The following is a 25,370-nucleotide window of genomic DNA, read 5'->3' as shown; positions in this document are numbered from 1 at the left end:
GTGATACGTTCATTGCATATGTTTGGACTGGAAGACCGGAAACAATAATCCAACAATGGGAATGAAGCATAGTAGTGTCGGAGACTGTCCCATTTGGCACTGTTATAATACCAAACTACTCTTGTGTGGGAGTGACTGTGTAAGCGTTGTTGCATGGGGGAGGAGATGAGCACGAGGTTGTGGTCAGAATTATCCAGGGGGGGGGGGCTCACTACATTCACTGCATTCATATTTGGAGAGGTCATTAGTAAGGAAGAGATCTAGGGTATTTGGGGAGTGGTTTGTTTATCTGGTATTCTGGTTAGCTTTTGAACAATTTATGTAAGATCTTTAGTGATGGCAAATGTTTCAGCATCTGTGCCTGCAGGATCTGTACAACTGGAAGAGGAAAGCCAGTTGGCGTTATGGACATTAAAATCACCCAGGAGGATGATTTCACTGTTAGGAGAGTGGGACTGGAGAAAATCAACTTTTAGGGAGAGGAAATGAAAGAACTCAGAATGATTGGTTGTATTAGGAGAGCGATAGAGACCACAGAGATCGAAGAGATCGAAGTTGGGCGATTCTAGGTTAGGTGCTCTCTACCAGGGTATGTCAGAGCAAATATATGCACAGACACCACCCTTGGGTCGAAAGGAGTTAAACAGTGTATATTTAGGAAGGTTGAGATGGATAGTGCTGATGGAAGGTGAGATTTGAGTTTCTGTTAAAAAGAGTAGGTAAGGGTTTGGTGGACTGCAGATGGTAGTGGACACTATTATGGTTAGAATTGAGACCATGGATGTTGGTGAAGTGGATATGCAAGGTTCTTTGAGGCATGGATTTGACTGCAAGGGTCTTGCACGTTTTCAATGCATTGCCTTCATACTGGTCTCCTTGGCGGCTACTAGTGGCGTCACTTGGTTTTTTGCACTAGTTTGGTTTGTTTGGTCTATCATCCAACTATTGTCTCCATTTTGGCATTTTTGTTCTAGTTGTCTTCGGAGGTGGCGTTTTTGTTCTCTCTGGGCAAAGGTTAAATCAGGTTGAGCACATTTGTGTGGCTAGGGGTAAGTGTCCTTTAGCTTATTGTTTTTCGGCATTATTAATTTGGATGTGTTTGTTGGTGTGTCGCAGGTCACTTTCACGAGACGTGGAAAGTTTGTTCCTTTCTTTCTTTTGTTTATGGTCTGAAATGATGGTATTTGATGATATTTCTGGGATCGAAATTGCATACTCTTGCTAGTTTGCCGACTTCTTCTTTTAAGGATTTACCGTTTTTCCATCGGAAAGTTCAGGATAGCAGCATTGAGTCTCCTATCTAAGCCAGACTTTGGGTTCTGAAGGAGAGGAATCTAGAGCAACTTATTCACCTTGGATATACAGTATGATTTTGCTTCCTCCAGATATCCCTTGACTATCCCCCCATGCACATCCTTCTCTTACAGATCTTTAAGCCATTGTAATGTTTCAAGCTGCCTCCTAAGTGTCTCGCAATCACCTGCCTTGTAGTTCTGCATGTATCCCTTTTTAAATGGAACTTCCACATGAATAGATTAAAGACTTAATTCTGTATGTTAGACAAGTAAATAATAGTTTAATATCCAATGTTTCACTGACTGATATCTGTCAGCATTTTCGAAGGATACACTGGTAAGCAATAGAAAGTGTAAGTGTATCCTTTGAAAATGCTGACAGATATTAGTCAGTGAAATGTCGGATATTAAACTATTATTTACTTGACTAACATACAGAATTAAGTCTTTAATTTATTCATACTAGTGGTCAAGAAAAAGGTCATAATTGGAACTTCCACGTGTTTTTCTGTCTCTCAAGTCACGACCAATTTAATTCAGAGGCCATAGTCAGAAGATTGAATTCCAGATGAGCAGCATAAAGTCCTCATAGTACCCATGTAAAAAGAGAAATAAAACAGGTATGGAAATTACAGAGAAATTGCCCTACTGATTGATCCAAGTAAGATTTGAGAGCATATTTGAGAAGAGGCTAAGAAGAATTGGCAGAGAAACATGGAGAAAAACAAGCTAGGTTCAGGTCAAATAGTTGGTCAGAATCAAATTTGACACAACTGAAAAAATTAAAAAACAAACAAACATAATAACCAAAATAATAAACCTTAATGAAAATAACTTATTTTTTTACTTAAATTAATGGTACGTTGTCAGTTTAACAATTAAAATGATTGCCACATGCTTGAGAAATAATGTTAACAAAATCTGTAATTGGTGTTCTCAAGTCATTGATTAATGGAGTGCATAATGTTTTTTTTTTAGCTCATGCTTACAGCAAAGCTTGTTCACTCTTAAAACTTTAAACACTTTAATGGAATTAAATGATTACAACGCTCAAATCTAACTGAATAATTGACTCCTACATTCAACATCTGAGGATTCTTCACTAGACTGCATGGTTCCAATTCCATATATTTCTGGCATCTCTGAACCTATTGGTAGAATTTTAAAGACGTTTCACCTTAATTCATATTTTCTTAACAACAAAATATCTCATCTTTTTGCCATTCACAAGAGATAAACTATTGCCCCTCTCTTTAGCTGGTGTTTATGAAATACCTTGCGAACGTATTTTAACATACTTTGGGCAGACAGGCTGTTCTGTGGAAAAAATAATTAATGAACATCAGTACTACAGACGAGAGAGAGTGAGGGATGCAGGTGAGCAATCAAGAAACAGAGTGGTAATAGGTGTGATGTATGGGGACTTGATGATCTATGGGTGTGCAAGATAGGATGCCAGAGGTGTGTTTGCCTGGAGGGACGATAGAAAATGTGGCTATGGCAATTAAGAGGGATGAAAGGATGGATGAAATGATTGTGATGATGGGCGCGAATGACTTGAGAGGCAATGTAAATCGAGCAGCGAGAGATCTGAGATTCTTGCTTGAGTTTGTGCAAAAGAAAACGCAGAGAGGAAAGATTGTGTGTGTGTTGCCCAGGTATGATAGTGATGAGCTGAGCAGAAGAGCAGTAATACTGAATAGCATAATAGCCAGAATGTGTCAGAAGAGAGGATTGGAATATGTGGATACTTGGAGGGCGTTTGAGGAGAGAAGCGCAAGAGACTGCTTGCATTTGAATAAGGAAGGATGAAGGCATCTGGAGAGATTGCTGTTTTCTGAATGAGTTAGTGTGTTAATGCAGGGAAACTAGAATTCCCAGGGTGGATGGTAGCAGGCGTGACCTCTTGTGGGAATGGGTGCTTGGGGGAAGGGGGACGACATCAGGTAACACTGAGACAAGTGAGGTCGAGAGGGGGACAGTGATAAGTATAGAAGCAGTGACAATTTTATGCTTTATACTAATGCCAGGAATATCCCAAATAAAGGAGATGAATTGGTGTCGCTGATAGCATCAGCCTGGCCAAAGATTATTGGGATCTCTGAGACATGGTTGACGGAGGACGATATAATAATAGGAACTGAAGTAGCAAGGTACAGCATTTTCTGGCAGGATAGGAAAGGAAAACATGATGGTGGAGTACTGCTTATGATATGTAAAGTGGAAGGCAGTGACACTAATGGTTTTGAAAGCATATGGTGTGAGGTAGAGATGGGCAAGACAGGATATTTAGTGGAGTGTTGCTGTAAGCCAAGGAGCACAGAGGGTATGGAGCAGGAGATGTTTAGACAGTTGAGCTTGGCAAGTGCAAGAAGAATGATTGTTATGGGAGATTTTAACTACAGCAGTAGTATAAGCTGGGAAGAGGAAAATGCATGTAGTAATAACGGAATGGAATTTCAAGAATTTTTGTGGGACAAATGTCTTAGGCAACATATAATAGAGGGAACAAGAGGTTCAAGAGTTTTGGATTTGGTCATAGCATCAGAAGAGCTGATAATAACTGAGATTATATCTCTTTCCCACCCCCATTTGGAGAGAATGACCATCTGGTTTTGACTTGGAAGATGAATAGACATGAATGAGTATCAAAGAAAGGGAACACATGTGGAATTATAAGGTGGGTGATTATAATAGTCTTAGATATCAACTTGGGGCAGTTCCAGGGAGGTCAGAATCGGAAGGCCAGAATATCATTAGTGCTTAGGTAATTGTGAAGGAATATTTGTTAGCAGCAATAGTAAGCTTTATTCCAGGAGTGAAGAAGTGGACACAATTTGGTGTAAAGTGGATGACAAACAATATCAAATAGGAACTGCAGTTGAAAAAGAGATTATGGAAGAGATATAAGGAGAGGGGTAGAGGGCAGACACACGAAGAATATAAGATGCAGGCCAGGAGAATGACCAGTATGGTGAGGAAGGCAAAACTGGAACATGAGAAAAGATTGGCACTAAGATCTAAAGAAAATAGGGAATATTTTAGCTATGTGGCCAGTATAAGGATAAATGATTGTGGAAGAATGACATTGTGGGATAAAAATGGGAATAGAGTGACAGAGGAAAATGACATAGTGGAGTTGATCAATGAACACTTTATTGGAGTATTTTATCCTGGAGAAGGTTTTAATGCTAGAGGGATAGGGCAGGCTCAGGGTTTAGAGGTGCAAAGGAGAGTGTGTTCCAAATACTGAGTACTCTGGATACCAGTCAAGCTGTGGGGCTGGATGGTATTTCACCACGATTTTTGAGATAATGTGCTAATGAACTGACAGTTCCATTGACCTGGCTTTTCAATGAAAGTCTGGCTATGGGAAAGGTACCCAAGGAATGGAAGAAAAGTAAGATAGTGCCGCTACACAAGGGCGTTAGCAGACTGAAAATGTCTAATTATAGAACTGTTTGTGTGTCATCAGTAGTTGTTAAGGTCTTGGAGAAATTAGTGAGCAATTATATACAGCGTTGGGCAGATGAGGGTAATGTTTTTTGTGAGAATCAACATGGATTTGTTAAGGGATGCCTTGCTTTAGTAATATGAATGCCTTTTATAATAAAGTTACAAGTGCAGGAAAGGCATATACTGCTTTTTTTTTTTTTTTTTTTTTTTTTTTTTTTTTTTTTTTTTTTTTTGCAAAGGCATTTGACAGGGTGCCACATGATAAGCTAATATTAAGTTGCAGCACATGGGTTTAAATGTCCGATTAGTCAACTGGATTCAGAATTGGCTGTTTGATAGATATCAGAGAGTTGTGTATGGTGGGACCATATCAAGGAAGCAGGTTACAAGTGGGGTTCCACAGGGCTCAGTACTGGGACCTGTATTGTTCATCCTTGATATCAGTGACATTGTCAATGGATTGCAAGGGGATATTCAGTTGTTTACCGATGATGTGAAGCTGGGAAGGGTTATCAGTAATAGTGCAGATGTGGCAGCCCTGCAAGAAAATTTGAATAAACTAGACAGATGGGCAAATGAATAGGGATGTCGGTTCAATGCATCAAAATGTAAATTCTTGAAGTTTGGGATCAATCGATGGGAATATGCATACTCCCATGATAGAAAACTGAAATTCATGGAACATATTGCAAAGGTGGTTAAGGTAACCCAGAGGATTGCTGCAATACTGAGAAGGATACTGACCTGCAGAGATAAAAGAGTTATCATTCATTTGTATAAGACCCTGATCAGACCACACTTAGGCTATTGTTTTCATATTTGGTCCCTAGGATTTGAAGGGGATAAATTAACTGTGGAAGGGGTTCAGAGGTAGATAACAAAGATGGTTTCAGGACTGTACAATGTTAATTCAAAAGGATCGACTGAGGGAATGTGGTCTGCACGGTTTGGTGGATAGAAGGAGAGGTGATATGATCGAGACTTTTAAACTGTTTAGAGACAGTTACACAGTAGACATTGGGAGTTCTTTCACTTGGTGGAATGGCGGGGAAGAGTGATGACAAGGGGCCATCCCTGAAAGTTACAAAAGGAAGCTGTGAGCAAGAGGGTGAGGAGTGGTTTCTTTGTGTGGAGGGTGGTTGAACCATGGAATGCATTGCCTGAGAGAATGGTTAGAGCAAGAGCGGTCAATGAGTTCAAGGAATAGTATGATAAACTTTGTGTTTCCTAAGAACGACCTTCCACGATGAGTGTTTTGACTCCATGGAGGCCTGGATATAATAATTTTTAAAAGAACCTAAATTAACTCTATATCTGCAAGTATATTACTAAATGTAATATATAATAAATCCAATAAAAAACTACAGTAATATACTAAAAAAACAAAAAAAAATTATGAAACTTAATCAATCAGAAAAAAAAATGGCAGTCATACAAGAGCTTCATAAAAACATGACCACACATAAAATACTTTCAAACCAGACATCACTGTGTGTGTGTGTGTGTGTGTGCGCGTGTGTGTGTGTGCGCGTGTGTGTGTGCGCGCGTGTGTGTGTGCGCGCGTGTGTGTGTGCGCGCGCGCACACACAAACACATTTACACTCACAGTTAGGCATTCTTCAGAGATGGTACTTTGTATTTTAAATTTTAAATTAATGATGCCAAGAAATTAGGATAAAGGATTAAACCAAGAATAAGCAAACAATGTTTGTGCATGAAGTGGCTTCACGACTGGGCTCCTTTTATATAGAGAGTAATGACTTCACATCAGTTGCCTTAGTATCCAATAATGCAAAGCACACTTCCTTGCACAAGTGTATAATTCTATGTATTATGGGAAGGGGGGCCAGTACCCAGGCTGGATTTGACCATTATTAAGATATGTTAAAATTCAGGGATATGTCTCTAAAAACTCTGAATGATTTACAAGATTACTCCAAATCTCATTTCGTTACCCCAGAAGATTACTACTAAATTCATTACTCCTGATCTGAATCACTCCAGGACAGGAAACAATAGTGGCCCTACTCAGTGATAGGCAAAAACAAATAACAAGCAGAGCCTTTCTATTCCTCAGGAGGAGAAAATCTAAAGACGAATATTACAAAGCAACATCAGTGGGAACTAGACCCAGAAGAGATACTAAGATTGAAGTAATGCAGAAGTCACATATTTCCCATATACATATAATTATATAGGTATAACCAAGTGAAAAAGTTTCAACATCTATCTCTGATTCAGGGTATTTTAATAATAAAGTGATACACCTTTTTACTATCTGTATATGGCTTCTGCATTACTTCAACCTTGGTTTCTCCTCTGGGTCTGGCTCCCACTGATGACATCTCATCATCATCATCATCATTGAAAATATAGGTTGATTGGGTAGTGGTACTTCCTCCTAATACATAGCATTATACACTTTTCAGAAGTGGATATGCTTTGCATGGAATACTAAAGCAATCGATATGAAGTCATACTATTTTTTTTATTATTAATATATGAAGTCATTATCCTCTATATACAAGTAGCCCAGTTGTGATGATGCTCCACTTGCAAACCTTGTTTGTTTATGCTTGGATAAAAGATTAAACTGGTAATATGACTTCTTGGCATCTTTAACTTAAAGTATAACCAAGTGAAAAAACTTTCAAGTACTTTATACTAACTAAAAGAATGCAAGTAGAAATTGTGTTTAAACCATTCCTAATATTGATCATATTGTTACACCTTCATGAACACAAACTGGTCTTTTGCTTTCTCTTCTTCTTCTTATATTATTATTATTATTACATGACACCTCTAGGGACTCATCGAGGGAGGGCACCTACTCTACAACTCTCTGTCTCCACAACTCAATTCGCAGCTACAACAAATCACAACTAGTATTTTCACAGACATCACAAACATCCATGTCCACGGCGGGATTTGAACCTGCAGTCTTTTGGCTGGAGAGCGAATATGCTAACCACACGGCCAACCAGGCTGACAATTAGATCAATCCCCCAGATCACTCCCGATGAGTGACTGAGAGAGATCATCCACCTTAGCTTTGGCTGCACCCAATGACAGGCTCATCTCACCATCAGTGAGCATAACTGCTCATATTTCAGGGAAAAGCACCCACCGACACAGACGATGCCGGAAAGCACTCTTCCCAGAGACTCAAAATGCTCTCGCAAGGCAACCCCCTCTCCCCGAAATCTAAGCCCCCCCCCCTCACTGGGAGTGAAATTCCAGAAGAAACCTAAGAGAGCAAAAACTCTCTTTCAATCACTCATTGTGGGAGTCTCATCCTAGAAAACACAAAGTCAATCACTCTCTTTGAACCACTCCTTGAACTCATTGACTGTTCGTGCTTTCACCACTCTTTTAGGCAATGCATTCCACAGTTCAACCACCCTCCATGCAATGAAACCACTCCTTATCCTCTTGCTCACAACTTCCTTTCATAACTTCCAGGGATGGCCCCTTGTCCTTGCCCCCCCCCCCCCGTTCCACCAAATGAAAGAACTCCCCAGTCAGTGCTGTAACTAACTTGCAACAGTTTAAAAGCCTGAATAATATCATCTCTGCTTCTATATACCAAACTCTGTAGTCCACATTCCTTCAGCCATCTTCTTTACTAACATTGTACAGTCCTGATACCATATTTATTATCTGCCTCTGCAATCTTACCACAGTTAATTTATCTCCTTCAAATCCTGAGGACCACAGTTGAGAACAATAGTCTTAAGTGTGGTGTGATCAGGGCTTTATACGATTGAATGGCAACTGTTTCAGCTCTGCAGATCAGTGTCTTTCTCAGTATTATAGCAATTCTCTGGGTTACCTTCACCACCTTTTGCAGTATGTTCCCTGAATTTCAGGTTCCTATCAATCATTACCCCCCCCCCCCCCAGATCCCTTGCCTTTCTTCCAGTACAGTTTTTCCAACAGAGTATGCAGCTCCCTATCAATGTATCCCAAACTTCAGGACTTTACATTTAGCTGCATTAAACTGATATCCCCATCCATTTGTCCATCTGTCCAGTTTATTTAAATCCTATTGCAGATCTACAACATCTGCACTATTACTAATAACCCTTCCCAGCTTCACATAATCTGCAAACAACTGAATATCTCCTTACAATCCATTGATAATGTCATTGGTATAAAGATTAAACAATACAGGTCCCAGTACTGAGCCCTGTGGGACCCCCCCCCACTTGTAACTGTCTGCTCCTTGTTACTGCCCCCCCCCCCCCCACACACACAACTCTATGGCACCTACCAGATTGCTGAATCCAGTTCACTAACCTGACCTCATCTGCTGGAAGTTAAATATCAACTTATCATATGGTAACCTCAAATGCCTTTATAAAATCCAAAAAAATGGCAGAATATGCCTTTTTTAATACTAAAACAAGAGCTTCCCTTAACAAATCTATGCTGACTTTCATATAATATTCCCCTTATCTGTCCGAAGCTGAATATGATCACTCACTAATTTCTGCAAGATCTTCACAACTACTGATGAAATGCAAACTGGTGTATAGTTTGACACTTCCAGTTTGCTACCATTATGCAGTGGCACTAGCTTATTCTCCTTCCACTCCTTGGGTACCTTTCCTATGGTTAGACTTTCATTGAAAAGTCAGGTCAGTGGAGGTGTCAGTTCTTTAGCACATTCTCTCAAAACCAGTGGCAAAATTCTATCCAGTCCCACTGCTTTATTGGCATCCACAGTATTCGAAACATACTTTCTTCTTGCACTTCAAAACCTTGACCCAGCCCTATCCCTGTGGTACAGTGGTTCCCAACCTTTTTCCGTGTACCCCTTTTAAACCCATTTCTATAAATTGTACCCCTTGTTTTTAAAATACCTGTTTTTAAATACTGAGACTTTTGCTCAGTGCCTATCTTAATGTAAAATAGTGGAAATGAGGTAATTTCCACCATTACTGATTATTTTTTGTGTACACCTGGGGGGTACTCGTACCACCAGTTGGGAGCTGATTCTCTAGTATTAAAACCTACTTCTCCACGATGAAATACCCAAATAAAGTGTTCATTGAATAACACCACTATGTTGTTTTCCTCAGTCACTCTATGCTCTCCACATAGGAAAAAAATTCCTCGGGATTTTCTTTAGATCTCAGGGCCAATCTCTTCCCATATTCCTCTTTTGCCTTCCTTACCATGCAGTCATCCTCCTGGCCTGAGTCTTATATTCTTCATTCATCTGCTCTACACCCCTCTCCTTATATCTCTTCCATAACCTCTTTTTCACCTGCAGTTCCTGTTTGATATTGTTTGTCATCCACTTTATTCTAAATTGTGTTTTCTCTTCTTCACTTGCATTATATAGCTTGCTGTTGTTGCTAATAAATATTCCTTCTTAAGTTCCCAAGCACTAATGATATCTTGCCCTTCCAATTCTTCCTTCGATGGAACTGCCCCAAGTTAATATCTAAGACCATTATATTCACCCACCTTATATTTCCACATAAGTTCCCTTTTCTTTGATACTCCTGCATGTCTATTCATCTTCCAAGTGAAAACCACATGGTCACTCTCTCTCCAACTGGGAGCAGCGATGTCATTTCTGTTATGATCAGCTTTCAATTACATGTTACCTAAGAAATTTGTCTCTCAAGAATTCCATAAATTCCATTCCCTTGTTACTCTATGTAGTTTCCTCTTCCCAGTTTCTACTGCTGTAGCTAAAATTTCCCATAACAGTCATTCTTCTTGCACTAAGGATTTCCTGCTTGCCACAACACCCCATTAAATATCACTACCCCCCCCCCCCCCCCACACACACACCATATGCTATCAAAACCATTAGTGCTTGCCCTGTCCTGCCCTTCAAATCCTCCACTCTGAGGGGACACAGGTCATCACTTATAAGTTATTCCACTACCACCAGGTTTTTCCTTCCTATCCTGTTGAAAAATGCTATATCCTACTCCATTCCTGTCAGTATATCGTCTTCCATCAACCAGGTCTCAGAGATCCCAATAATCTTTGGACAGGCTGATGCTATCAGTGCCACCAATTCATTCCCTTTATTCTGGATACTCCTGGCATGAGTATAACGAATTAAGATATTGTCACTCTTTCGATACCTCATTATCCCCTCCAGATTCTACTGGATTCAGTGTTACTTGATGTATTCTCCCTTTCTTAAGCACGTTTTCCCAAAATACTGCATTCCCATTTTCCCATTCTACTATCCACCCTGATAATTCTAGTTTCCCTGCATTGACACACTGACTTGTTCAGAGAACAGCATTTTCTCTCCAGATAGCTATATCCTTCCTCATTCTAATGCGAGCCGTCTCTCGCATACAGTTCCTCTCTGCTCTCAAATGCCCTCCAAGCATCCATATATTCCAAACCTTTCTTTCAACACATTCTGGCTATTATACTATTCATTATTGATGCTTTTCTCTGTAGCTCTGAATTTTCATACATGGGCAACACTCACACTATCTTCCCTCCCTCAGTACAACCTCAAGCATGAACTTCAGATCTCTTGCCACCTGATTCACACTGCCTCTCAAGTCATTTCTGTTCACCATCCCAATCATTTCATCCACCCTTTCACCTTACTTAATTGCCATAGTCACACTTTCTATCGTTCCCCCAGGCAAACACTCCTCTGGCATCCTAAACTTGCACACCACGGATTATCGAGTCTCGATATATCACACCTCTTACCACTCTGTTTCTTCCTTGTTCACCTGCTTTCCTCATTCTCTCTCTCTCTCCTCTAACACTTTTTTTCTTTGTTCCTCTTCTTACCTATTGTCCTGTCATCTCTCCATTCCTGGTTCCAGCACTCTCACATTTTTCTCATTCTCTCTCTCTTTTATTGGTTCTCCTATTCTCTCCTCATTTATCATTGCCATAACTCTCTCTCACTTCTACTCTGATTCACTTTGCATTCAATGTTTCTGGTCACCTAATCTCTTTCAGCTCATCTGTCTCGGTCTGTGAGCTACCTACTCTTGCTTGCAATTCATCCTCCCAATTAACACCACGTTCGAAAACTTCACAGCGTTTCAAACTTACCATACTCCCTATATTTATTTTTTCGTTCACAGTATACCTTCTACATAATTTATATGTCCTGTATCCTTCATTCTAATATTATTAGAAGACATTAGTAATGTTGAGAAATTCTAATATCTTCATGCTCACAAACATTCTCCTAATGACCATTCCAGTCATTCCTGTTGCATGACCATTTTTATCCCTGGATCTGGATAAGCATAACTGTATAACAAATGCTTTCCATTTTTGCTTATAAATAGCAGTGGTTAGTATGAATAACTTTGTAATTATATGCTTTATTCCCTCTTAAGTGACTAGATATGAATTTGAGTTATATGCTGTCATTATGTTTCTTTCATTGCACAAAATTTATCTTTAAAGCAATTTTCAGCATGAAAGTCATTCCATATGCAAAAAAAAAAAAAAAAAAAAAAAAAAAAAAAAAAAAAAAAAAAGTGCAATATGAAATATTAATTTTTAATTATACAATACCTTAAAATATTTCATATAACATTTTGAATTTGTTATAAATGTTGACATTTCCCCCCCTTTGTAGCTAGCAAATGGGTTTACATCCCAAGTATTCCAGATCTTTATGATGTTAGATTACGGCCATGGTAAGTCTAAAAATAACAAGTAGAAAATAAAATCGTATTATAAAAGTGTTTTATGTATTGAAATTAAATAGGTATTATACTGTTTGTTTCATTTCAGAAGCTTATGAAACAATTTTTTTTAGCTACACTGTGAACTTATTACAGGACAATTGTTAGATAACTTGGCACTCTTTATACAGGTTTAGCATCCTGTTGTAACATTATATATCTGGAAAAGAAACGGAAGAAAAAATGTTGGAACATGTGGACATTATTGTAAACAAGATAAAGTAGTCAATTCTCACTACAACAAACATACAAAGCCGAAGAGCTAGTTCATTATATTTTGAAAGGCTTCCTATAGTAATTTTCTTTTGCTCAACATTGATTCTGTGAAATTCTGGTGTGCATTTTTCTCTGGTTTGTTGATGTTAACCACTTGGCTAACCCAGTCAGCCTGGGTTGGCCGAAGTGGTAATCTTATCCGTTCTCCAGGTAAAAGGCTGCGGGTTCGAATCCCACCGTGGGTATAGATGTTTGTAATTGTCTGCGAAAATACTAATGGTAGTGGGCAGTAGATGGCTCTGGTGTAGATGATGATAGTAGTTGCAGTTTGCTGCAGTTGGTGATTTGAGTGGTGGAGATTGAGTTGTAGAGTAGGTGACCTCCCTTGATGAGTCTTTGGACTCCTTGGAAGTGTCACATAATAATAATAAGAAGAAGAATTAAAAAATAACGATGTGTTCACTATAGCTGTGTTTGCTGTAGTTTGATTGACATAGATTGATCAAAATTGCAAACAGTAAAATAAAAAACTTGAAATCAGAGACAAGAAGCAAGATACTTTGACAAATATAGTAAAGCAGCTTTTAATGTAGAAATCAAGTTTTCCTTAGAACTATACTACAATCAAAGTATTCTCAACTTTTTGTATAGGGATGCATTTTAATTACACATGTTTCTACCCCTGTTTCATCCTATTCTACACAGCTGTTTTACATAATTATATATTTTCAAAAGCATTTTTTTTTGCTATAAACCACTTAATAGTGTTATATTTAGTGGTTTATATGATACAATTAATACTTTTTAATATTTTGCTACCAGTTTCCTTTCAGCAAACTCATATCACCAAACTGATGTATATCTTGATTTTATTTGATTTTGATCAGCTGTTACTTTTCTGTCGTTTGAAGCAGCCAAGTGAATTATTCATTTGACTGTTTCAGAAGATTATGCCACACTTGCCTTTTCCTAATGACCATTCCATCTTAAATTAGCTCTATTTACATAATCTTGAATATTAATAATGATAATTCCCTTATGTAATATAAAGCCTTTAACCTCTTCTAATGTATATGATTAGTTTGGTGTTTTGACTAATTTCTCTCACTCTCTCTCTCTCAATCCTTATAATATATCTTACTCTATTACTTATGTTACTTTTCTTTCCATGTTTAATATATGCCCTTCACTAAGCTGTATTATTTGTCCTGTGTTCACTACTTGAGAATGCAATTGACGCTTTTGTTTTCAGTCTGCATTTTAGCTACTTTTTATTGCCAGTTTTCGTATTAAAGATTTTCGTCATCATCATCTGAACAATTTAGGTATATGCCTAACTGGTAATTAATTTATGGAATTGACAACGCATATAAAGTAAATAAATTAAAGATAACTTTAATGAATTACTTCTATATTTCGGCAATGTCACATTGCCATCTTCGGGAACATAAAGATATGGTATGTGCACTAAGGAACTAACAAAGCAAATGAGGCAGAAAATAAGAACTAATTTTGTTCCTAAAGTCCTAATGCAGGCTAATTTGGTAGTCTTGGCAGTTGGGCAGAAGTTCTCAAAATGAAAGTCTCCCAAATTTGGGGCAGTTTCATGCACCCAAATTTGTTGAGGTTAGGAACGTTTTTTAGAGCTGCTGAAGATTCTTTGAATAGTCTTTCGTATTTAAACTTGCTGCGATGGATTATTTTTGTCTTCTTCCAACGAATTTTATGGTGGGTATCTAAGGCATGGTCTGCCAGTCCAGAGCGGCTGTACTGGTGAAAACGGATGTAGTCTTGGTGTTCTGAAATCCTGATATTTGTTGTTCTGCCTGTTTGGCCAAAGTAGGACAATTTGCAGCTGCAAGGGACCTAGTATACACCAGGTAGGTCTAGGGGAAGTGGTTGGTCTTTGGTAGAGCAGATAAGGGATGCCAACTTTTTATATGGTCTGTAACAGGAAGTAAGGTCATATTTTTTGAGGATATTAGTTATTTTTTCAGAGGTGCCCTGGATGTAGGGAATAGTGATAGACTTGGTGTAGTCTTTATTGTGGAGGATGGGAGGGGGGTTGTGGTTTATAGGTTTTAGTATTTTTTGGATTTTTTTGGGGTTGTAGCCATTGGCTAAGAAAGTGTTGAGGATGTGGTTTAGTTCCATAGTCAGGGCCTTGTCATCTGAGCAGATTAATTTTGCCCTGTTATATAGTGTTTTTATCACCCCATATTGTTGTGAGGGGGGGGGAATTGCTGGTGAATGTATCTGCCAGTGTGGGTGGGTTTTCTGTAAACAGAGAAAACCAAAGATCCATCAAGCTGGCGGGTGATTAAAGTGTCTAGGAAGGGGAGGGTGTTGTTTTCCTCTTTTTCTAAGGTGAACTGGACTCTGGGATGTTGGTTGTTTAAGTATGTTAGGAAGGAGTGGAGTGTATCTGAGCCATGTGGCCAAATAGCAAACACATCATCCACATAACGAAGCCAAATAGTGGGTTTTTGTGGGGCGGAGTTTAAGGCTTTCTCTTCAAATGTCTCCATAAAGAAATTGGCCAAGGGTGGGGAAAGTGGTGAACCCATGGCTGTCCCCTCTATCTGTTTGTAGAACTTTCCTTGCCAAACGAAATAGCCTGAGTTCATTGTGAACTGAAATAGGGCTGAGATATCGGGAGGAAACTTGGCTTGGATGAGCTCAAAGGTTTCTTTGAGTGGGACATTAGTGAATAGGGAGGAGACGTCAAAACTGACCATTATGTCAGTGTGTTGGAGAGTGAGGTTTTCTATACTGGCTTTAAAGTGGGCCGAGTTTTTTATGTGTGATGGTGTGTTGCCAGTGTAGTGTGTGAGCGTTTTGGCTAAATGTTTGGCTAATTTATATGTGGGGGAATCAATGCCATCCACTATGGGACGTAATGGCACATTTTGTTTATGTATTTTTGGGAGTCCATATAATCGGGGGGGTCTAGAGTTATAGGGTTTAAGTTTGTTGGTGACTTCCACAGGCCAAGAAGTGACTTTCTTAAGGAGACTGTGGATAGTTCTAATCTGAGAGTTGGTCGGATTATATTCAATGGGGAGGTAAGTAGTACGGTCTCGTATTAAAGAATTTCGCTTACCTTTGTACTCTTTTTGGTTAAGTACCACAGTGGAGCTTCCCTTATCAGCTAATTTGGTAGTCTTGGCAGTTAGGCTGAAGTTCTCAAAATGAAAGTGTCCCATATTTGGGGCAGTTTCATGCACCCAAATTTGTTGAGGTTAGGAACGTTTTTTAGAGCTGCTGAAGATTCTGAAAATATAGAAGTGATTCATTAAAGTTATCTTTAATTTATTTACTTTATATGAGTTGTCAATTCCGTAAATTAATTACCAGTTATGTCTAACCAACGTATAAGTCTTACTACTAGAATCATGATCATCCACGGAGATGCAATCGCACGAAAGGCCCGTCAATACGTCAAATTGAGGTTGAAGATATCGAGGCAAATAAATCGTCTGACGTTCCTAAAACGCTGCCGGGATAACAAAGTGATCCCCAACTGTGTCAAACTAAAGCACCGTTTCATTTCCGAGAAAGCTCTACGTATTTACAACCGCACTAGCTTCGCCCTGTTAAGAGAACAAATTACCGCGACGCGCATTCTCCTGGCCGACGAAAACAAAACCGTACGGGCGCTGGAGGAAGAGCTTTCTAACACACTCGGCCTTGATCTATGGTCGATACTTCATGACATTTCATGCACATCGGCAAGAAAGGAATTCGAAAAAATACGTAGCCGGCACGTGAAAAAATATGAAAACCTGACAAAGACTTCTACTTCTGTACCCCAGCCACCACTTAACACAGTAGTCAACCTCTCGTCGGCAGTTTTAAAGCCTGAAGCACTCACCGCACTTTCACGTGGTCACAATTTCACCCTAGCTCCTAAAAGGATACCTGCTGAAGAAATCATGATCCAAATAGAGCGTGGAATTCGCAACCTGCCTAACCACATCGCCAACAACGTGAGACTGGATGTAGTCGGTGTTCTCACTAAAGCCAAACCTCCAAAATCCAACTTATCCAAAAACGAATATACAGCCCTACAAGAATTAAAAAACAACAAAAAAATAGTAATCACCAAAGCTGATAACGGAAACTCCACTGTGGTACTTAACCAAAAAGACTACAAAGGTAAGCTAAATTCTTTAATACGAGACCGTACTACTTACCTCCCCATTGAATATAATCCGACCAACTCTCAGATTAGAACTATCCACAGTCTCCTTAAGAAAGTCACTTCTTGGCCTGTGGAAGTCACCAACAAACTTAAACCCTATAACTCTAGACCCCCCCGATTATATGGACTCCCAAAAATACATAAACAAAATGTGCCATTACGTCCCATAGTGGATGGCATTGATTCCCCCACATATAAATTAGCCAAACATTTAGCCAAAACGCTCACACACTACACTGGCAACACACCATCACACATAAAAAACTCGGCCCACTTTAAAGCCAGTATAGAAAACCTCACTCTCCAACACACTGACATAATGGTCAGTTTTGACGTCTCCTCCCTATTCACTAATGTCCCACTCAAAGAAACCTTTGAGCTCATCCAAGCCAAGTTTCCTCCCGATATCTCAGCCGTATTTCAGTTCACAATGAACTCAGGCTATTTCGTTTGGCAAGGAAAGTTCTACAAACAGATAGAGGGGACAGCCATGGGTTCACCACTTTCCTCACCCTTGGCCAATTTCTTTATGGAGACATTTGAAGAGAAAGCCTTAAACTCCGCCCCACAAAAACCCACTATTTGGCTTCGTTATGTGGATGATGTGTTTGCTATTTGGCCACATGGCTCAGATACACTCCACTCCTTCCTAACACACTTAAACAACCAACATCCCAGAGTCCAGTTCACCTTAGAAAAAGAGGAAAACAACACCCTCCCCTTCCTAGACACTTTAATCACCCGCCAGCTTGATGGATCTTTGGTTTTCTCTGTTTACAGAAAACCCACCCACACTGGCAGATACATTCACCAGCAATCCCCCCCCCCCTCACAACAATATGGGGTGATAAAAACACTATATAACAGGGCAAAATTAATCTGCTCAGATGACAAGGCCCTGACTATGGAACTAAACCACATCCTCAACACTTTCTTAGCCAATGGCTACAACCCCAAAAAAATCCAAAAAATACTAAAACCTATAAACCACAACCCCCCTCCCCCCCTCCACAATAAAGACTACACCAAGTCTATCACTATCCCCTACATACAGGGCACCTCTGAAAAAATAACTAATATCCTCAAAAAATATGACCTTACTTCCTGTTACAGACCATATAAAAAGTTGGCATCCCTTATCCGCTCTACCAAAGACCAACCACTTCCCCTAGACCTACCTGGTGTATACCAGGTCCCTTGCAGCTGCAAATTGTCCTACTTTGGCCAAACAGGCAGAACAACAAATATCAGGATTTCAGAACACCAAGACTACATCCGTTTTCACCAGTACAGCCGCTCTGGACTGGCAGACCATGCCTTAGATACCCACCATAAAATTCGTTGGAAGAAGACAAAAATAATCCATCGCAGCAAGTTTAAATACGAAAGACTATTCAAAGAATCTTCAGCAGCTCTAAAAAAACGTTCCTAACCTCAACAAATTTGGGTGCATGAAACTGCCCCAAATTTGGGAGACTTTCATTTTGAGAACTTCAGCCCAACTGCCAAGACTACCAAATTAGCCTGCAAGAGGGCACCATTAGGACTTTAGGAACAAAATTAGTTCTTATTTTCTTCCTCATTTGCTTTGTTAGTTCCTTAGTGCACATACCATATCTTTATGTTCCCGAAGATGGCAATGTGACATTGCCGAAATATAGAAGTGATTCATTAAAGTTATCTTTAATTTATTTACTTTATATGCGTTGTCAATTCCGTAAATTAATTACCAGTTATGTCTAACCAACGTATAAGTCTTACTACTAGAATTAGGTATATGCCTTTTATGTCCTGTTGCTGCTCTGCAGGTGAAGTTGATCTTTTCATCTTAATCTTGGACGTCCACAGTCTCTACTTCCTGTAGGTTTATATTCTAGTGCTAGTTTACGAATTCTATTGTTATTCATCCTTTCTATGTGGTGTAGCCAATTTTGCTGGTATGCTTCTATTTCTTGTATGATGTTATTTTGTTATAATCATTCTCTTATTTCTGTGTTTTTCTTTTTATCTAATCTTGCAGGTCCCAGGAGAGATCTTAAAAACTTCATCTGTGCTGCTTCAAATATTTGTTTCTTTGTTTTCGAATCCAGGTTTCGCTTCCAAATTTGAGAGATGTTTTAGAGGTCATGTTATGTAATCTTAATTGAGTTTCTTTAGTCATTTGTTTTCCAAAATTTCTTTTAATTATGCCATTCATTCTATTATGAATTTGTAGTCTTGCTTCCAGTTGTGAATCAGTATTGTATTGCAAGATTGTATTTCCTAAGTATTTAAATTCTGTAACTTCTATTAAAGATTTTACAGCAATTATTTAATTTGATTAAAATCCGGAAGATTTGCAGCCTTTATTTTAAGGGGATAAATCTATATTAGTTGATATCCTTTATTTTGATCTCAAGTTTAATATGATTTTGTTTAATTATGTTCATCAATAACAGGTGAGATGATGTGCAGTTCTGCCTTTCCATGATTTAACATTAAACAATCTGTTTTAAGAGGAAGATTATTATTAATTAATTAAACAATCGTTCTGTACATTCTGCAATACTACTTTTTACTTTTCCTTGGTGCTGTTGTTAATCATGAAATATATTTTTTTTTGTTCTTAAATACATGAACTTATGCCATTATGAGTACAGTAGAATATGTACTCATTAATATATATATGCAAGGTGCATTTTAATGCACCTTGCAGTACTCATTTGCAGTTCAAGTCTGTTGCACTGCTAACAGAATTTGATGATGGAGACTGTGGATATTGGATATTAGAGATAATCTCAACAACTTCAGTATGTGATTTAGTTTCAAACTAGATATTTAGTAATTTGAAATCAATTATAGTTCATAAGCTTAACAAATGTTTCCTTTTACTAAAATAAAGAGCCCAAAGGCTTCATTTTGGTGATGCGAAATTATATAAATCAAGTGGATATTAAATCCAGCATTATTTCAAAACTAAATGCAGAAGCTATAGGGCAACTTGTAAATGCCGGTGAGTGTATTCCCATAAGCTTTCTGTTCAAATTTCATATGAAATATTTGTAGTTTTCCTTATATTACCCACAACCTACTCCTGCTTTATCTTATGTTTTTTTTTCCTCCAATTTGCACATGAAACTTTCTCCATGATATTAACATAATGTTCTCCAGTGTTTCTTGAAATGAAAAGCTGCACTGTATTGCAACTAGTCCACTGAATATCAACCTGTTGGCTAGGTTCAGTATTGTAATGCGTCAACTAGTCTCCTGTTGTAACATATATTGCATTGGATGCACATTTTGGTGTGCCTATTTCTGTGCACACAATTAGGCATGTTGTACTGCTAACAGTTCCAAATTGAGCTGAAGGAGTTTATGTTGGCACAATATAGGATAAACAACATAGGATTTTTGTTAGAGATGTTTTTTTTTCCACATTTAATCTCTCTCAAAAATTCTCATATAAGTTTTAAAATTTTATGGAATTTACAACCGTGTTTTTTAAAAAAAAAAAAAAAAAACCTTTTTTATTATCCCGATGTTTCGATCTACACATCAAGATCATCCTCTGGAGCATACATAAATATACAGGACAAGCTGAGTTACATCATTAACTGTAAGCTAGAGAAACAATGATTTCATCACATGTTATTCTACTGGTGTGACCTCTGGTGGGAAAAAAAAATTTTTTTAAATAAATAAAATAAATAAATAATAAAAAAATAATAAAATAAAATAAAAAATAAATTTTTACATCAAGCTAAATTTTATTTTTACAATGACAGGAATAAACATTCTTTTAGATGGTTTTCTTTCAGAAACAATTGGTGTCCTATTTTTAGTATTACAATTCTTATTTTTGATTTACAATACTGGATTTTCTACAATAAATTTAGTTTAATCCTTTATCCCAGTGAGAGCAAACAAAGTTCGTGCCTGAAAATATCTTCAGGACTGAATATAGTATTGTACTATCTTACCTGGGTAAGTAATACAACACCAGGCAACTCATAGCAAATGTGGAGCAAGCTACCAACACTCCTATCCCAGTATCTCTCATAATGCAAAACACATTTCCTTGTGGATATGTATATTGTTATGCATTAAGGGATTGGCCACTACCCAGACTAGTTTCGACCGTTATTGAGGTCTCTTCAGTGGGAGCCAGGCCCAGAGATGGAGATACCAGGCAGAAGCAGTAGCAAGTCATCTTTACCTATGGTTTGAGGGACTTGCTACTGCTTTTGCCTGGTATCTCCATCTCTGGGCCTGGCTCCCACTGTGAAGAGACCTCAATAAAGGTCGAAACTAGTCTGGGTAGTGGCCAATCCCATAATGCATAACAGTATATATATCCACAAGGAAATGTGTTTTGCATTATGGGAGATACTGGGATAGGGGTGTTGGTAGCTTGCTCCACCTTTGCTACGAGTTGCCTTGGTGTTGCACTACTTACCCAGGTAAGATAGTACAACACTATATTCAGTCCTGAAGATATTTTCAGGCACAAACTTTGTTTGCTCTCACTAGGATAAAGAATTAAACTAAATTTATTATGGATTTTCTACAGTCCTGTTTATAGTTAAGGTCGAATATATACCTTCCATGTGTTTGGGATTTTTAAACCATCATTGTTGTTCAGGTTGGGGTGGTTGCTGATAATCTCTCAGGCTTCCTTGAATTTCTGTTCATACCATGTTCTAGTGTGATGTAGACAGCTGGTGGTTTTCCAGTCAATTCTGTGTAAGGTATTCAGGGCATGATCCGAAAGGCCAGCTTCACCATAATTATTATATTTAATGTGTCGTTTATGTTCTTTTTGTCTAATAGGAATAGTGCATCCTGTTTCTCCTATATATGGTATGTTGCAAGTACAATAAATCTGGTATACTCCAGGGTGAGCTAGTGGAGGGAGTGGGTCTTTGGATGAGTTGAGTAAGCTTTTTAATTTTGCAGGAGGTTTAAAGGTGGCTTTGCGGTTGTACTTTTGTAGTACTCTGTTTATTTTGTCTGATATTCCTTTAATGTAGAGAATGGTTATAGTTTTACTGTAGTCTGGTTTGTCTTTGTTTTTATTGTGGTTTTGTACAGAATTTTGTTTATAGTGTTTTGGCTGTATCTGTTTTTTTGTAAGTTATTACTGATAATTTTGAATTCGTCTTTCAGTGCCTGTTCACTGGAACAAATCATCTGAGCTCTGTTTTTTAGCGTGTTGATAACACCTAGTTTTTGTGTTGGGTGGTACCAACTCCTTGAGTCTTGCCGCTAATTTTTTGGCTAAGTGATACATCGGGCTATCAATTCCTTCAACGATAGGTCTTAGCGGGGTGTTTTCTTTGTGGATTTTTGGTAGCCCGTAAATTCTAGGGGAGCGCGCATAATGAGGGAACAATTTTTTGACTGTATCTTCAGGCCATGTGGTAATTGATTTAAGTAGTTTCTCTGTTTTGTTTTTTTGTTCTGTTAGTTGGGTTGTAGTTAACCAATTTGTATGTGTTATTGTCAGAGATCAGCAGATTCATTTTTTCTATATAAGTGGTACGGTTTAAAATGGCAGTGGCATTTCCTTTATCGGCTCTGGTTATTACCATGTTCGGATTTGTTTTAAGTGATTTTATCACTGTTAATTCATGTGTGGTTATGTTGGTAGTTATTGTTTTGTTATGGTTTAAAATGTTTGCAGTTTCTATACGTATTTCGTGTGCTATGTTATTAGGTATGAATCTTAGGCCTCTTTCCATATTACAAATAACTTCAAGTTTGTCTATCGTTTTCAGTGCTATAGCAAAATTTAAACCTTTGTTAAGTATAGAGATTTCATCTTTGTTTAGAGCGTGGTTAGATAGGTTAATTATGTTATTGATACCTGTGGGTGATTGGTAGCTCCTGTTGTTTCTTGCTTCTGGTTAATTGTTGTTGTTCACTGTGGCAAACTTTGAATATGGCGGCTGGTTTTGTCGTTCTTTTAGTCTTTAAAATTTGGAAATTAGGTTTTCTTTGTTTGTTTGTTTGATGTGGTTTGTTGTGTTGTCCGTAATCCTTTCTAGGATTATCCAGATATCTGCGTTTAAGTAGCTAGACAGCTCCGTTTTTTCTTTTAGTAGCTGGTTTTGTGTAGCGGCTAGGTTCTTTGTGGTAGCTTGGATCTGCTCTCTCTCAGTAGTGCTTTCTCCATGCGGTGGTATATTTTTTGTGCCTTTGTTGAAGTGAATTTTCTCTTTAGCCTGATGCAGTTAGGAGTGATATTGCTGTCCCTACACCGTTTTAAAAATGCCAGTCGTTTGATCAAATTTGAAACTTGGATCTTCAGCTTACCTATTGATTACATTGCTTGTGGGCCGAATCTCCATGAATTATCGTAATCCTTTCTTTTAGGGTTACACGGTGATCAGCATTCAGTTTTAAAATTTTATGGAATTTACAACCGTGTTAAAAAAAAAAAAACTTTTTTTATTATCCCAACGTTTCGATCTGCACTTCACAATCATCACCTGGTGCATACCAACCAGAAACAAGAAACAATAGGAGCCACCAATCACCCACAGGTATCAATAACATAATTAACCTATCTAACCATGCTCTAAACAAAGATAAAATCTCTATACTTAACGAAGGTTTAAATTTTGCTATAGCACCGAAAACGATAGACAAATTTGAAGTTATTTGTAATATGGAAAGAGGCCTAAGATTCATACCTAATAACATAGCACACGAAATACGTATAGAAACTGCGAACATTTTAAACCATAACAAAACAATAACTACCAACATAACCACACATGAATTAACAGTGATAAAATCACTTAAAACAAATCCGAACATAGTAATAACCAGAGCCGATAAAGGAAAAGCCACTGTCATTTTAAACCATACCTCTCATATAGAAAAAATGACTCTGCTGATCTCTGACAATAACACATACAAATTAGTTAACTATAACCCAACTAACAGAACAAAAAAACAAAACAGAGAAACTACTTAAATCAATTACCACATGGCCTGAAGATACAGTCAAAAAATTGTTCCCTCATTATGCGCACTCCCCTAGAATTTACGGGCTACCAAAAATCCACAAAGAAAACACCCCATTAAGACCTATCGTTGAAGGAATTGATAGCCCGACGTATCACTTAGCCAAAAAAATAGCGGCAACACTCAAGGAGTTGGTAGGTCATTCCCCTTCCTATATCAAAAACACACAACACTTCATAAACATCATCAAAGACATTACATTAGAAAAAGATGATTTATTAGTCAGTTTTGACGTCTCTCCTCTTTACGAATGTCCTCTTTACGAACAAACAACGACACAATCCTTCTCCTACAGAACAAATTCCCTCCAGATATCACGGCGCTTTTTACGGTCGGGGTATTTTGTATGGCAAAACGCCTTCTACTTACAAAATGAAGGCACAGCCATGGGCTCGCCATTATCCCACCCTATTGCTAACTTTTACATGGAACATTTTGAGCAACTTGCTCTAGATTCCTCCCCTCTAAAACCCAAAGTCTGGCTTAGATACGTTGACGATGTTTTCGCGATCTGGTCCCATGGCCGCTAGACATTAGACACATTCCTTAGCCACCTAAACAAACAACACAAACGCATACAGTTCACAATTGAAATTGAAAAAACACAACACACTTCTGTTTCTAGATACACTTGTCACAAGTCTTCCCTCAGGCAATCTTTCCTTCACTGTTTACCGAAAACCGACACATACAGGACAATATATACACATAAACTCCTACCACCACCCAACACAAAACTAGGTGTTATCAACACGCTAAAAAACAGAGCTCAGACGATTTGTTCCAGTGAACAGGCACTGAAAGACGAATTCAAAATTATCAGTAATAACTTACAAAAAAACGGATACAGCCAAAACACTATAAACAAAATTCTGTACAAAACCACAATAAAAACAAAGACAAACCAGACTACAGTAAAACTATAACCATTCCCTACATTAAAAGAATATCAGACAAAATAAACAGAGTACTACAAAAGTACGACCTCAAAGCCACCTTTAATCCTCCTGCAAAATTAAAAAGCCTACTCAACTCATCCAAAGACCCACTCCCTCCACTAGCTCACCCTGGAGTATACCGGATTTATTGTACTTGCAACATACCATATATAGGAGAAACAGGATGCACTATTCCTATTAGACAAAAAGAACATAAACGACACATTAAATATAATAATTATGGTGAAGCTGGCTTTTCGGATCATGCCCTGAATACCTTACACAGAATTGACTGGAAAACCACCAGCTGTCTACATCACACTAGAACATGGTATGAACAGAAATTCAAGGAAGCTTGTGAGATAATCAGCAACCACCCGAATCTGAATAACAATGATGGTTTAAAAATCCCAAACATATGGAAGGTATATATTCGACCTTCCTCACCAAGAACAACTATAAACAGGACTGTAAAAAATCCAGTATTGTAAATCAAAAATAAGAATTGTAATACTAAAAATAGGACACCAATTGTTTCTGAAAG

At 38.1% G+C, this 25,370-nt stretch overlaps 1 protein-coding gene across 1 annotated transcript in view; it reads left to right on the top strand.

The window, feature by feature from the left end:
• LOC150106523 (voltage-dependent calcium channel subunit alpha-2/delta-2-like) overlaps positions 1–25,370 on the top strand; it is a 174,232-nt gene that overhangs the window by 105,593 nt on the left and 43,269 nt on the right. The window contains exon 7 of the mRNA XM_090393426.1: positions 12,349–12,409. Coding sequence (XP_090249552.1) covers positions 12,349–12,409 — 61 coding nt within the window. The remainder of the gene's footprint in view (positions 1–12,348; positions 12,410–25,370) is intronic.

This window comes from Typopeltis vanoorti, chromosome 5 (genome assembly GCF_054136105.1).
Source record: "Typopeltis vanoorti isolate ZY-2024b chromosome 5, IOZ_Tvanoo_1.0, whole genome shotgun sequence".
Taxonomy (NCBI): Eukaryota; Metazoa; Arthropoda; class Arachnida; order Uropygi; family Thelyphonidae; genus Typopeltis; species Typopeltis vanoorti.
This window is presented reverse-complemented; position numbering and strand designations above follow the sequence as displayed.